The sequence below is a fragment of the Erythranthe guttata genome, chromosome 6 (assembly GCF_056151865.1).
Source record: "Erythranthe guttata isolate IM_541 chromosome 6, IM_541, whole genome shotgun sequence".
In the NCBI taxonomy this organism is placed as follows: Eukaryota; Viridiplantae; Streptophyta; class Magnoliopsida; order Lamiales; family Phrymaceae; genus Erythranthe; species Erythranthe guttata.
Genome location: NC_142538.1, coordinates 8,692,384 through 8,708,976, shown reverse-complemented (window position 1 = coordinate 8,708,976; position 16,593 = coordinate 8,692,384). Strand labels below are relative to the sequence as shown.

The 16,593-nt window shown below is 30.8% G+C and overlaps 1 protein-coding gene across 1 annotated transcript; it reads right to left on the bottom strand.

The window, feature by feature from the left end:
• Nucleotides 1-205: 205 nt before the first annotated feature.
• Nucleotides 206-1,066, bottom strand: LOC105965660 (dirigent protein 21). Its single transcript, XM_012990228.2, has one exon. The coding sequence runs from the start codon at nucleotides 919-921 to the stop codon at nucleotides 325-327; it is 597 nt and encodes a 198-aa protein (XP_012845682.1). The 5' UTR covers nucleotides 922-1,066; the 3' UTR covers nucleotides 206-324.
• Between the last annotated feature and the right edge of the window lie 15,527 nt (nucleotides 1,067-16,593).

Genomic DNA, 16,593 nt, shown 5'->3' with positions numbered 1-16,593 from the left:
TTGTTTTTATGATGAATACCCCGTTCACGCACTAGTGTTTCACTAGTTGAGGTTAAATTAAATTAAATGATGAAATTAGAACATATTAAAATATGATGGGTATTTTAACCTTTTACACATATCTAAACAATGTGTGGACTTTTTTATAGAAGAGTTTTTTGTCTGAACTCTTTTATAAATAAGTATGGGATGATGGCACTCTAAATTTATGTGAGCATTAACCAGACTATTTTATAATTAAAGAAAACAAATGATGATGCCCCATTTATGAAACAAATTAAAATAGCATCCAAGTTGAGAAAATTAGTACTCAGAATTAATCCATCAATAATGGAAGACATAGACATTGTACTCAACAACAGCACCACCATTCTTCTGCATATTGTTCTCGTGAGAACTCGCCCGAGCATACCCTCGAGCGAATCGGAAAACGCCACTGCCCCCGACGATGGGCATCTCCCTCACATCGGAGTACACCGCGTTCCGCCCCAATATACTGAGAGTGCTACCGTTGAACTTCCCCTCAGTAAACACATAGTTCAACACCATCAGAAGCCCCAAGTTGTTCAAATCCGCCGAGGCGTACATCCCCTGCGCTCTTCCCACAATTTTGGAGCTTATATTCGGGCCCAGAGTCAGAGCGTCGTCGATAATCTCCACAAAGCCGAATCTTGTGGCGGAGGAGTTGGTGATGGCGGATTCCGCCACTCGGAAGGCGGTTGGGTATCGACCCCTGACAATGTCGTGGAAGTAGAAGTGGAGGTGGCTGAGCTTCTCTGTTTTCAGGCCCATTTCTTCCATGGACACTTCTCTCGAGAATTCTAGCGACTTAATCGGGGTGATCATGAAATTTGAGGAGAGGATTAGAATGGCGAAAATGGTGGATGTGATTTTCAGGATGCAAATATTATTGGCGGCCATGTTGAATTAATTTGACAAGAAACAACCAACAATATGAAAAGGTGCCCAAACAAGGGGCTTATTTATATACACATCATATCATATACATATATTCAACTGAGACTTCTCCAGTGGGAGACAACAGATAATTCCCATTCCATGCACAATTCTTTATTAGTCCTGTAAGGGGATGAATAGAGCAAGTGAGCCTGTGTCAATTGACCTAGGTTCGAATTTCATTGTCAATGGTCGGAAGGTCGAATTTGTCACACATGGTTAGTCTAATGTTAATATGGTTTACATCTCTCGTGTGATTTGCAATCAATTATACGAGAGTGTAGGTTTATCCAGTACACTCATATGGTTAGCTGCAGGTTCCTTCATTAAAAGAAAATTAAGAACTTCTATGATTAGCTGCAGGTTCATTCATTAAAAGAAAATTAAGAAAAAATCTCTATTACTTATAATTTATAAGTTTCATATATGAAACTTTTAAATTTCTTTATTATATAACTATGGACAATTAATTGAGTATTTCATGTAATAATTGATGGAGACCACCATTGTACCCTTTGGGCTATAAGCCACACAGAATAAACTTTAATATGTACTCCTCTAACTTTTGGCTCGCAATAAAGAAAAAAAATAGCACGCAGATAAAGGTTAGGCTTTACAATTAGCACTTTACAGTAGGCTTGGGCTGAATAGTTAAACGTCATGGATACATCATGCCTAGTAATAATCCCATTGGAGTTGCAGAGTTCACCATCACAAATGCCCAATATATATATATATATATATATATATATATATATATATATATATATATATATATATATATATATATATATATATATATATATATATATATATATTTTGGTCCTTAAACTAGAAATGCCCTCAAGTTGGGGTTAATTTGTAATTTCTGGAAATCCACCGTCCTTACTAAAACAGTTTTGAAAATTGTAGAATCACCCTACTTACCCCATCTTCCCGGTCACTCCACCCAAATTGCTAATTTAACTCCAAAGTGGATCTCTCTTGAAATATCCAAAATATCCACCACCAACGCAGTATGCTTCGACTCCTCCTCAGCTATAATCGTGTGTGACTCATTTACGAAAATTTGCAATTCCGAGTTTAAAATTTTAACGATTCAATTCGTTCATACCTAAGTCGATTCAAAAGTTAAAAAAAAAATTAAATATCAACAAATCGATCAAATTTTGCAATTTACGATTTATGAAAACTCTAATTTATTATATTATTTATAATAAACTTGTGATGATTACTTTTTTTGTCCCTATATTATATACCATTTTTAATTTTGGTCCTTAAACCGGAAATGCCCCCCAAGTGGAGGTCAATTTGTAATTTCAAAAAATCCACCTCACTGGGTCAAACAGTACTGAAAATTGCAGAATCACCCCTATACTTAGTCCATCTTCCTACCCGCTCCACCCAAATCGCAAATTTGACCCCAAAGTGGATCTTTCTTTCAATATCCAAAATATCGGCCACATTTACGAGAATTCGCAATACCGAGCATAAAACCTTATAGTTTGCGAATCAAATCTTACGATTCAATTCATTCATATCTATGTCGATTCAAATGTTAAAATAAATCTTAAATATCAACAAATCGATCAATTTTTACGATTTTTGGTCCCTATATTATATACCTATTTCGCATCGCACGCGCTGTCATTCAGGTAGCCTTTAACGGAAGGAAGAAAATTAACTCCTGATTAATCAGCTTTCGTTAACACAAAAACGAGTTTGTATTTTGACAGTCATTTGTGCACCAGCAAATTCCCTTGTTTCTAAGGGAGTGGACCCCACACCACCCTCCGTAGACAACTTCAAATCGTCACTTCCCATAGCCACATTAGACACAAATTTTACCTAATCGTAAAAAAAAGATAAAAAAAATGTAGCCTAAAAATCGATAATGAAAGTATGTCGAAAATACATAATACGATAAGTTCTCGTATTCACCCGAGGCACCCGGCACGTTTACACCCTTAAGTTTGCACTAATTCTACATTTGGTCCCTCATGTTCACGGAAAACACATTTAGTCCCTCATGTTTCAAAAATTGAAAACTGTTGGTCCTTTCTGTGAATTTACCGTTAGTTCGTCAGTTAAGATAGTGATGAAAACATGCTTGATTCCGTTAGTACTAACGGAAAATTAACGAAAAAGTCTAAAAGTGTTGAATTTGTAAAACATGAGAGACTAAATGTGTTTTTTGAAAACATAGGGGGCCAAATGTGAAATCGGTGCAAACTTGAGGGGTGAAAAATATGATTTTTCTAATAAAAATTGGTCGTGGACTCGTGTTACAAGTTACAACACGCACGACGCGCCTAATTAGTTATTATTGTTATTATTATTATTATTTTCGAAAATTACGATTCTAGTTTTTAATGATTTTTTTTTTTTTCATAGGAACTATCAGAAGACAGAAATTCTCCGATTTTAATTCATGAAAAACCCCATTTTCCCCCAAAATATACTCTTATGATTAATAGCAGGGTTTTTTTTGCAAAAACCACCCCTGCGTTATCTCGAATTGCCGGAAAACCACCTGTGATAAAATTATTAGCAAATACCCCCATACAAAATTTAGTCAAGGTCACAAAACCCCCTGACAACTTTTCGTGTAGCGCACGCGCAAATTATGCGAATGGTTGTGTATTTTGCGTCAAAAGATACCCTTAAAAGTCAAAAATACCCTTAAGTTCATCAAAGAACCGAACGACGTCGTTTTATATCATCTTCCCCATATATTGGGGTTTTGCTCGTTTTCTTCCCCCAATTTCTTCTGTTCATATTCTGCATTTCCCAGGAAATTAGAGAAATAATGTCTTCTCACACCTCAAGCAACGCGACGAAGAGAAAAGAACGCAAGCCATATATGGATCTGAGGTATCCATATAACCCATTTTGTTTATGCAATTTGAAATCTTGTATAAGGGTGGTCAAAACTGCAACAAAACCATCAAAAGGAAGATTGTATTATTTTTGTCTGTTTCGTCAATGCCAATTTTTCCGTTGGTGTGACCCGTATCGAGCAACTTGGGAACCCATTGGGGTGACCGTACAATATCCAGGTTGGGAATATGCTGAGCTCGCTTTGCCAGATGATATCGAAGAGCCAGATGAAGTTATTTCTAGAGCTAGCGTCGAAGAGAAAAAAGAAAACCATCGGCATGATCGAATCTTGTTGAAAATCTCATGGGTTATATGTGTAGCATTGTTCGCCATTGTTCTGGTGTTGTTAATGAAGATTTGAAACCTTTAATCAATCTAATATATTTTATTCAATGCAAGATATAATGTAGTGTTGTTGTTTATCAATGTAATATTGACAATGTTATTTATTCAAGTATTATTGAGAGTTTGAGATGTTATTTGTTCATTATTTGTTCAACTTTGCAATGGTAAAATTCTGTAAAATTTTGTAAAATTTTCTAATTTCCCTGTATTTGGTTACCAAATTAGCAAATAACCCCACATATAAACAAATATCGGCAACCACCCCCCTATGATTTGAAATTAATTAGCAAATACCCCCCTATGTTAATGAAAATTGGCAAGTATCTCCACTGTATTTTCAATTTCCCTGTATTTGCCAGCAACAACCAATTCATATATCAACAATAACCAACAAGCAACATCTAAAAATAAACAATAACATAAAATTCAACTGCAAATAACCAATCCATAAAAAAACATCAAAATATCTCAAACAAACAACAATATTTTTCAGAAACAGCCAACAACAAAAAAATAATGTTCAATAGACATTACAGGCTGTTACAATTGCATGTTCAATAGACAACCAACATTTCATCAAGAAACCATCACAGGCTGTTACAATTGCATTAAAAACCCAAAAAAAACCAGCAAAAGTCATCAAAAAACATGTTCAACTTTCAACACATGTAAGTCAAACTTTCCAAATGCGCTTCTTCTTGGCAGCCTCCCTAATATTATGAAGGACTTCGGATATTTGAGGCTTCCTTTTGCGCACAGAAGGCTGCAAGTGGCTCGAAAGAGGTCTTGATGTAGTCTTTTGGTCCAGAGACTGCATGTATCATATATGCATAAACCTTCAAGTATATATCTTTTTTATACCACAACTCCACATAGTCCTCAATCCTATACCTCCTATCTGCAATGGAAGCCCATGCATGATGACAATGATACCCATTTAATTGAAACAGTCCACATGTGCATGTTCTGGTAGCTAGGTCCACGACGTATCTGTCATTATGAATATCCACTTCAAATTCTTCTTGTCCATGCCATCTTGGAAAACAATTTCTTGCAAGTTGTTGAGACTTGTTGATCTTCTTCAAGATATTAGGACAAATAGACCCTTCATACTTCTTCATTCCAGCCTTTTTTGTTTGAATTCTGCTTGTCAATCTACTTCTGATCCACTCAAACATGCTAATGATAGGCTTCTCTCTAGCCTCAAGGATGTAGCTATTGAAGGATTCACACAGATTGTTTACTAACACATCTGTCTTGCAGCTTCTTGAGAAATAAGATCTGGCCCAATGACATGGAGGAATTTTTCTTAGATATTCTACTGCAGCTTTATCAAACTTGCCAATCTCCACCATAACTGCTTCAAACTCATTCTTGTTGCCTGTGGAAGCAGGTCTCCGTAACATTGTTTTCAGCTCCAAAGCTGGCCATTTTTGCTTGAAATTCTGGTAGATGTGCCTCACACAAAACCTGTGATCACAACCAGGGGGAACATCTTTAATAGCTTCAAGAAGACCTTTTTGCCTGTCAGAAATGAAGGTCCATTTCCTTTCTTCAACACCTCCAATTTCTTCTAGCAACTCACGCAAAAACCATGTCCAAGATTCTCTGTTCTCAACTGGAACCACAACTAGGGAAATTGAAAAAAGGTTATCATTCCCATCCCTTCCAACAGCACAAAGGAGCTGCCCTCCATGTGGTGTTTTCAAAAAACAACCATCTAATCCAGTTAGTGGACTGCATCATGCAAGAAATCCCAACCTCATTGGGGGAAGGCTGAAATACATCCTCTCAAAGATTGGAGGATCTGAATAAAGAATCTTTCTCAGCAATAACTTAGCACCAGGATTTCTAGCTCTAACAGTTTCACAGTAATCCCACAGGAGACTGTATTCTTGAGCATCCTGTCCCCTTATTTTGTTGAGTGCATCTTTTTTTGCCCCCAAAGTCTTCCAATAGCCAGCTTCTACACCCACCTTTCTCATCAGTGAGTTTCCGAGTTTGCTTATTTCAACATCTGGATTGTCTTTAGTGGAGTCTCCCATTCTCCTTCCAATATATTTTGCACTAGCATGCTTGTTAATTCTTTTCCTTGAACAGGTGTGTTCTCCAGTTAGTTTCTTGATCTGCAATAAATAAATTAAAAAATAGTTAGTTAAAAAATAATACATAATAGAGAAGTACATAAATATTACAAAGACAAAAAAAAAAAGAAAACAGAAACCAAGAAACCATAATATAAAATAGAATAGTATACAAAAAATATAATATTTAAATACCTTAAATATTGGACCACCTTGTACAGCAGATGCATGGATTCTCCAACTACATCTTTTTTCTTTGCATTCTGCAGTTACCCTTTTCCTTTCATTTTTTCAAAAATTCAATTTCATACCCATTTCTCACTAACCAATCTGTGAGAGCCTCTCTAAATGCATCAACATTTGAAAATATCATCAACTCTTCCAAATTTTTATTCTCCATACTCTGTCCTTCAATGAATATACGGCATTATATTTGGCTTTAGTTGAGTCATTCAGATTCTCAAGAGTATCATCATCTTCTGTCTCACTGTAGCATTGGGTTGTAGATGGTTGCACTGCACATTTCTGCAACCTTCTACCTGGTCTTTTGGATTTCTTGCCCATTATTTTCAACTTCTTGATCAAGTCTTGCTTACTGAACTGTCTATTCAAAAAAATGTCATCATCTGAAGACCCCTCAATGTCTTCTAACTCTTCACTTGGAGCATCAGAATGTACATTAACATCACCTGAACAATCTTCAGGCTGAATGTAGTCACCATCATCTGAATCATCATCCTCAGAAAACACCACATCATCATTTATGGTCTCTTCATTTCCTAGTTCTTCAGTTGGTTGTTGTTCATTTCTTGGTACTTCAGCAAACAAATCTTCAGGTGTTGGTTCTTCAGTGGTTAGGAATTCAGCAAAAATCTCTTCAAGTGTTGGTTCTTCAGGCTGTACTTCTTCAGCTGTTGCTTCTTCATGATGTAGTTCTTCACTTGTTGGTTCTTCAGGTTGTACTTCTTCACTAGTTGGTTCTTCAGGCTCTACTTCTTCAGTTTTTGGTTCTTCAGGTTGTACTTCTTCAGCTGATGGTTCTTCAGGCTGTGATTCTTCATTTGTTGGTTCTTCATGCTGAGGTTGTTCATTTGTTGGTTCTTCAAGCTGAGGTTGTTCATTTGTTGGTTCTTCGGGCTGAGGTTGTGCAGTTGTTGAGCCTTTATCAACTGTATCTTCATCACCATTCCGCAAATAAAGAATTTCTTCTTTCTTTTCAATTACATTCCCATCCTTATCAATTGCAATAATTGGCTCTATGTCTACATCTTCAGTGTAAAGTGTCAACTGGTCCAGTTCATCATGAACATTCACCAACCATGCAATACTTACATCATTTATAATGTACTTGAGCCCATGTTCAAGTGATTGCCCAGGGTACAAGAAGTAAAAGTTGACATTCACTTTTTTACCTCCACATGCTTTGTACATATCAATATCATACAGTAACTGCCTGTTCAAGTAGTCCAAGCAAATCTTTCCAGCCACTACATTTCTCCCTCCAACATAACACAATTCAGGATTATATACGAAAACCCCATCCAACCATATAGATACTTCGCACCACAGGTTCATCTGCATAAATAATAAAGCTTTAAGTTAAAAAACTCTGCAATAGTTTAAAAAAAAAAAAAAAAAACCAACTGAAAACCCTAAAAATCTCAACAGTAAAAAAAAAATGCAGACAATGTCTGGACAAAAATCATAAACAAAAATTTGAATAAAAAATTTAAAACATTGAAACCCCAAAAAAATAAGACCCCACATGTCCCTTGAAGATATAGACAAGATATACCTTACATAAAACAATAATATCAAAAACTGGACCACTAATCCACAATCTCCAAAAGATCCAGATAATGTCTGAAAAACAACCCACATTCTCAAAAAAAAAATACATAAAGTTTGGACTCCAACCTACAACTCCCCCAATAAAACGAAAACCTCATAAACATAAACCCTACTATTTTAATACAAATGTCTGGACTACAACCCACAACTCCCCAAAAACTTTCTACCAGTTTAATCGAACTTTCACAGTCGTCTTCACGTCTTTCTTCGAGAATCTTTAAATATAAGGCATTTGGGAGAGTATTTCGATCGAAATTGAGTCTGGAGTTTAGGGTTTTTTTTTCCTCTTCGATTTGGGATTGAATTTGGGAGAAGAGCATATACATATTTTTTGTTTTGAGAACACGTAGCAGGGGTTTTGAGTTTTGGGGTATTTTTTTATTTTTTTATATTAGGGGTAATATAGTCATTTTACTTTAGTCAACAGCCAAATGATGAATAGGTGGCGGTGTGCAATGCCAAACACAATACATGGGGCTCTGTGATAATATTTATAACATAGGGGGTATTCGCCAATTAGAAATAACACAGGGGGTCATTGCTATTAGCTCATTAATAGCATTACATTTGTATTTTTTAAATGATGCATTTCGCTCTTTTCTTCCCCAAATTCCCAAGAGTTTTCGATATTGTACCGAAATTTTATCACGATTTCATGAATTCTGAAATTCTTAGGATAGAAATGAATTTTTGATATCTAAAAACTCGTTTTTCAATTTCTCAGAATATAAATGAATTTTCAATTCTGGACACATCAAGATCGTTTTTCAGTAATCGTTTTCCGAGCGACATAAATTTCTTCATTATTAGTTAGATTTACTTTTCTGTTCAGATTGTTTAGTTATGTCTCGGGTTTTATCTTATGTCTAGGTGATGTTTGATGATACGTTTCTGAAGAAAATGACGAATACTGCAGCAAAGCATATACAGCAATGGAGCTTGAATAATAGGCCCTATTAGTAAATGGTGCATCGATACAAACACAAATAACCAATCAAGTAATGGATAAAGTGGAAACATAAAGTAGTAAGACAAGTCTTATATTCATCAGGGACGCAATTCTTTCCGTACCATATATTACATGAAAAATAATAACGAGCGGATAAAACTAACCGATGAAACGGAAAATAAAAGAAACGATATGCAAAAGGATAGTACTGTTTAATTTCCCCAATTGGATTGTGTTGTGTCAATAATCACCAAAAACGAAAGAATTTGGACACATCCTCTTTCGGGAAAGTCTTGAGCGAAAGAAAGTTCGGCGTATAAAGCATTGCCTGCATGGGACTAGCAACACTAGACATTAACTTACCGTTTCCCCGAGTAGTTTTAGTTCTGTTGGAGTAGTAGAACATGTCGTAGAACCAGCTCGAGTCTTGCTGCCACGTCATCAACACGTGACCGTCTTTGAAAAGTTTGATAGGATAAACGATCCCACGAGGTTGTTCACCGTAACAATGTCCGTAACCTTTTCGAATAACAAATTGCTTTGTCCAAGATTTCTCATTTCCGTATTCCTTCATAACCCAAAAATCAATTCCGTCGTCTGTATTGTCGCATATACACAAGCAATCCCCCAAAGCTACTAGGTTCTGAGAATGCCGTCTCCACATCGGAATAGGCGGTTGAGAAAACGTACTGAAAGTTTCCGTCTCGAGATCGAAGCAAGAAATCAAATGATAGCTCTCGTAATCTTGTAAAAACCAGTGAAGGCACCCATTAATAAACGCCCCGTTCGAATAATTGTTTCTTCCCAATCGGGCACCACAGTCAATTCGTCTCCATTTCCCTGTTCCGAGAGTGTACACGTGGCAAAAAATTATAAAAAAATAATTTACATTTTTTTTATTATCTTACGTATAGACCCCTAGGGTAGACATGGCTACGGGGCGGGTCGGGTCCGGGTTCGACTCCGACTTTTAGAGGACCCGAAACCGACCCGCGGGTAGGCGGGTCCGGGTCTGGGGCGGGTCCACCCGGGTCTATCCGGGTCGGGTCCGGGTCCACCCGGTTTTTCAATTTTTTATTTTTATTTTTTTATTTACAAGAAAGAAAAAAAAAACTTATATTGAAACTTGAAAAAACATAAGATTAACTTTAAATTCAAAATTTAAAATATAATTGAATTTATACACTAAACAATTTTAGAAAAAAATGAAAGATTAAGACTTTGAGACAAAAACTAAACAAAATGAAAGTTGTGAAGATTGAATTACGGGTATTTATAAGTGAAAGTAATAATTGAGAAATTTTTCAAAATTTCAAAATTCAAAAAATATCAAAATTCAATCTTTCTTTTAAATTAAATCATATTTTTTTTATATTTTTCAAAATTAAATATACATGCATTTGTTATTAGTCGAGATTTTTTATATTAATAATAGTCAACATGACAATTAATAATTTATAAAACATTAGTTATACAATTATTATGATCATTTTACAGTGTTATTTATATTTATATATTTATAGTTAGGATTATTATAACAAGGAATATATATAACATAACAAAAGGTGTAAAATGATTATAATAAATAATGTTAAATAGATTATGAATTATCATATTCATTATTATTAAATAATTTTAATTAAATTATTAACAAATATAATATAAAAAAAATTAAAAGAAATTGAAAGAACTTGAGCTTAATTCATTTAAATCTTATGATTCGATTCTAATATTTGAATAAAATGTAAATGTAAAAAAAATGATTAAATCGTATGACCTACGATTTAATTCTTACGATTTTTACAAATTAAACCAATTATTAAAAGAGAAATCACATTATAATATTTTGATTATACTCGTCATATATAGTTTTATTTTTAAAGTAAAAAATTAATTAGAATGAGATATATTCTATTTTTGTTAAAATAAACATCATCTATATTTTTAAATAATTATCTTATGATAAAATAATCAATAATTTTAATAAGTTCTTGTCAACAATTGAAATTAATCAATTTAAATTAATTGAAATGAGTTATAATTTTTTTTTAAAATAAACATCTTATTTTATTTTTCATTCGAATTTTTCACACTATCGATTTTAATAACATAAGTGAGTTTGTATTAAGTCAACGCGTTTGTTTATATATTGAATTGATTCAATACTTTATATTTTTCAATAGTGGAGATTATATTGATATAGTAATTAATAATAGATGTTTTGAAGTATTGAACCGTGATTCTATATATATTTTTAAAAGTTTCTTATATTGTATTTGTTAATAATTTAATTAAAATTATTTAATAATAATTAATATGAAAATTAATAATTTATTTAACATATTATTATTTTACACTAGAGTTTTATATTATATATATTTATTGTGTACATTTAATTAAATATGTTCATTACCTCAGTTAGACATGGCCACGGGCCGGGTGTAGGATCGAAGAAACCCAGTTAGACATGGCCACGGGCCGGGTCTGACCCGGACCCGGCCGGACCCGACCCGCCCCGGACCCGGCCAAGTACGGGTCGGTTTTGGGGCCCGACTTCTTGGACCCGAGACCCGCCGGGTCTACCCGGCGGGCGGACCCGATGACCCGGACCCGAGGGCCCGGCCCGAGGACCCGTCGGGTCCACCCGGATTTTTAATGAAATAATCACCAAAAATGCAGCTTCTAGGGTTCGAACCCGAGTGGCCCGAGTGACTTAGTGCACTAACCACTCGGGCAAAGTTACTTATTGCAATATTAATCTTAACTTTAAATATATAATTATAAATAATATTATAAAATAATAATAACAATTGAATAACTAATGTTAATAAATTATTAATTGTCAGGTTCATTATCTTTAATATTAAAAATCTCACCTAATAACAAATACATATATATTTAAAAATCTCCCCTAATAACAAATGCATATATAAATAATTACAATTTAATTTAAAAGAAAGATTGAATTTTGAAATTTTTTTTAGTTTTGAAATTATGAAAAATTTCTCAAATTAATTATTATTAAATAATTTTAATTAACTAATTAACAAAGGAAATATAAGAAACTTTTAAAAAAATATATAGAATCACGGTTCAATACATCAAAACATCTATTATTAATTACTATATCAATGTAATCTCACCTATTGAAAAATATAAAGTATTGAATCAATTCAATATATAAACAAATGCGTTGACTTATTACAAATTAATTTATGTTATTAAAATCGACCGTGTGAAAAATCGAATGAAAAATAAAATAATATGTTTTTTTTAAAAAAATGGATTATAACTCATTTCAATTAATTTAAATCGATTAACCTCAATTATTGACAAGAACTTATTAATATTATTGAGTATGTTATCATAAGATGATTAATTAAAAATATAAATCTCGACTAGTAACAAATTTAAATCGATTAACCTCAATTGTTGACAAGAACTTATTAATATTTATAAATTATTAATATCAAAAATCTCGACTAGTAACAAATGCATATATATTTAATTTTGAAAAATATAAAAAAAAATACGATTTAATTTAAAAGAAAGATTGAATTTTGAAAAATTTCTCACTTATTACTTTCACTTATAAATACCCATAATTCAATCTTCTTTCACTTATAAATACCCATAATTCAATCTTCACAACTTTAATTTTATTTAGTTTATGTCTCAAAGTCTTAATCGTTTCATCTATATAATATATAAAAGTTGAATTGCATAGCTAATTGATTGACATTTGGCAATTTCAATTGATGACATGTCTTCAATTTCATCCCAAGTGGCGAATTGATTGGTGTAAATAAATCATCAAAAAACATGTCATCATTTTCTAAAATTAAAGGTAATTAAATATATTCAATTATTTTATTAATATTTATATCTTACCATTTATAAGATGCTCTAAATATATCAACTTTCTTGGAAACCCTAAATAAATTTATTTTTTAATGTAATTTTATAACTAATTTAATTTGTATTTAGTTAAATTCGATTTAAAATCTTCTCTTATTATAATTGCATAATTGGTGGTGTTACGATTTTTCTTTAATTTTAATTCATAAACTTGAATTTATTAACAAAAAATATTGCAGAATAAGTTATTTGATATTATACATTTTACATGAACATGACTAGAGAATATGTATTTTTTTACTAATTTAACATTATATATTGATATTATCTATATAATATATAAAAGTTGAATTTCGCAACTAATTGATTGACATTTGTCGATTTCAATTGGTGACATGTATTCAATTTCATCTCATGTGGCGAATTGATTGGTGAAAATAAATCATCAAAAAACATGTCACCATTTTCCAAAATTAAAAAGATATTAAATTATTTTATTATATATTTATATCATACCATTTATAAAATGCTCTAAATATATCAACTTTATTTTAATTTAATTTTAATAGTAATTAATTTAGTTTAAATTTATTTAAATTCAATTTAAAATCTTCACGTATTATAATTGTATGATTGATGGTGTTACGAAAATTTTGTATTTTAATTCATAAACTTGGATTTATATAAAAAATATTTCAGAATAAATTATTTGATATTATATATTTTACATAAACATGACCAGAGAAAATGTTTATCTTTTTTACTTATTTAATATCATATTCGTAATTACCAAAATTTCCCTCATGTTTGTTTTCGTCTTACATCGACCCCCTTACGGTACGATTATTCACGGAATTTTTTTTTATTACGTGAAATATTCCCCGAAAAATGCAGATTCTACCCTGCACAAGACATTTGTTTATGGTACTTTTTAAAGACAAATTACCCTGAGGGGGACTTTACACGAAATATTTATCTTCTTAAATAACATCGCTTCACAACTTTTTAGTATTACTATTATCTCGCCTAAGGCTAATTTTGTATTTACAAAGTAAGATAACAGAAATGTCACGTTTTTTGGATATTACATGGAATAAAAAAGATTCCGTAAACTGGGGGTACTTTCCGTAATTTAGCCTAAGTTCATGAGGAGTTTCGCAATTTATCCTATTAACAACGATTATCGTTCTTTTCACGTTTTAACGTGTGCTTATACCCTTATACAATTTTAAATAATTTTAATGTCAGCTTGATAATATAATTAAATATTAATTTCTAATATATTTAATATGTGTTTTTTATGTTTGTGGTACCACACATAAGGAATTTGATATAAAAGTTGCGAGATTGAAAAAAATGTTTTTATACAAAATAATAGATAATTGCAAACACATTGATGCAAAATCATAATTAGGATTGTGATTAGTATTAACATTAGAATTATGATTATAATTATTATTCTTTGAATTAGTATTAGTATTAATACTATAGTTAGGATTCAGATTAATATATTATTATAATTAATATTAGGATTAGGATTATCATTATGATTATGATTAATATTAGTAATTGAATTATAATTAAAATTATGATTATTGATTAGTACTACAATTAGTGACATGTATTCGTATTATAATTATGATTAGTATTAGGATTAGGATTATGGTTAGAATTAAAATTAGAATTATAATTAGAATTAACATTAGCATTAGCATTAGTATTATTAGTAATAAAATTATTAGGATTATAATTAATGTTAGAAATAGGTTTTGGATTAGAATTATGATTAAGATTAGAATCATGATTAGTGTTATGAATAGGATTAGGAATAGGATAAAATTTGGATAATATTAGTATTACAATTATAACCAGCATAAAGCAAATCCAGATTAACATTAACATTAAAATTAGTATTAGCATTAGAATATGTACATTAGCATTAACATTAACAATATTGACATATTAGTATTAAAATTAATATGAATATTAGGATTGGTATTAGTATTAGTATTAATATTAGTATTAGTATTAGTAATAGTATTAGTAATAGTATTAGTATTAATATTAGTATTAGTAATAGTATTAGTATTAATATTAGTGTTAATATTAGTTTTAATATTAGTATTAATATTAATATTAATATTAATATTAATATTAATATTAGTCTAAATATCAGTATCAATATCAATATCAGTATCGATATCATTCTCGGTATCGGCATTAGTATCGGCATCAGTATCGGTATCAGCATCGGCATCGGCATCGGTATCGATATCAGTATCGGTATTAATATTAGTATCAATATCAATATCATTATCATTATCATTATCAGTATCGGTATCAGTATCAATATCAGTATCATTATCATTATAAGTATCGGTATCAGTATCAATATCAGTTTCAGTTTAAGTATTCGTATCCGTATTAGTATTAGTATCAGTATCAGTATCAACATTTGTATCAATATCAATATCAGTATCAGTATCAGTATCAATATCAATATCGATATTAGTATCACTATCAGTATCAGTATCAGTATTAGTATCAGTATCAATATCAATATTAGTATCAGTATTAGTACGAGTATCAGTATGACTGTGAGTATCAGTATGAGTATGAATATCATATTAGTATGAGTATCAGTATTAGTATAAGTATCAGAGTATGAATATTAGTATTAGTATTACTATGAATATCAATATGAGTATCGATATTAGTATCAGTATCAATATCAATATTAGTATTAGTATTAGTATTAATATTAGTATTAGTATTAGTATTAGTATTAGTATTAGTATTAGTATTAGTATTAGTATTAGTATTAGTATTAGTATTAGTATTAGTATTAGTATTAGTATTAGTATTAGTATTAGTATTAGTATTAGTATTAGTATTAGTATTAGTATTAGTATTAGTATTTGTATTAATATTAGTATCAATATCACTGTAATTATCAATGTATGTATCAATATTATTATTAGTATTAGTATCAGTATTAGTGTTATTCTTAGTATTAGTATTAGTCTCAATATGAATATTAGTATTAATTTTAGTTTTATTATTAGAATTAGTATTAGTATTGGTACGAGTATGAGTATGAGTATTAGTAGTATCAATATTATTATTAATATCAATTATTATTAATATTTGTATTAGTATCAATATTAGTATTAGTATTAATATTAGTATTAATATTAATATTAGTACCAGTATTAGTATTAGTATGAGTATTAATATTAGTATTAGTATGAGTATTAATATTAGTATTAGTATTAATATCAATATCACTATAATTATCAATATAAGTATCAATATTATTATTAGTATTAGTATCAATATTAGTCTTATTCTTAGTATTAGTATTAGTATCAATATGAATATTAGTATTTGTATTAGTATTGGTACGAGTATGAGTATTAGTATTAGTATCAGTATTATTATTAGTATCAGTATTAGTATCGGTATTAATATTAGTATTAGTATTAGTATTAATATTTGTATTAATATTAATATTAGTACCAGTATTATTACCAATATTAGTATTAGTATTAGTATCACTATTAGTATTAGTATTAGTATTAGTATTAGTATTAGTATTAGTATTAGTATTAGTATTAGTATTAGTATTAGTATTAGTATTATTATTATTATTAGTATTAGTATAAGTAT

Excerpts from the sequence above, each read along its gene's own strand:
- LOC105965660 (XM_012990228.2), bottom strand. The coding sequence starts at position 921 with ATGGCCGCCAATAATATTTGCATCCTGAAAATCACATCCACCATTTTC.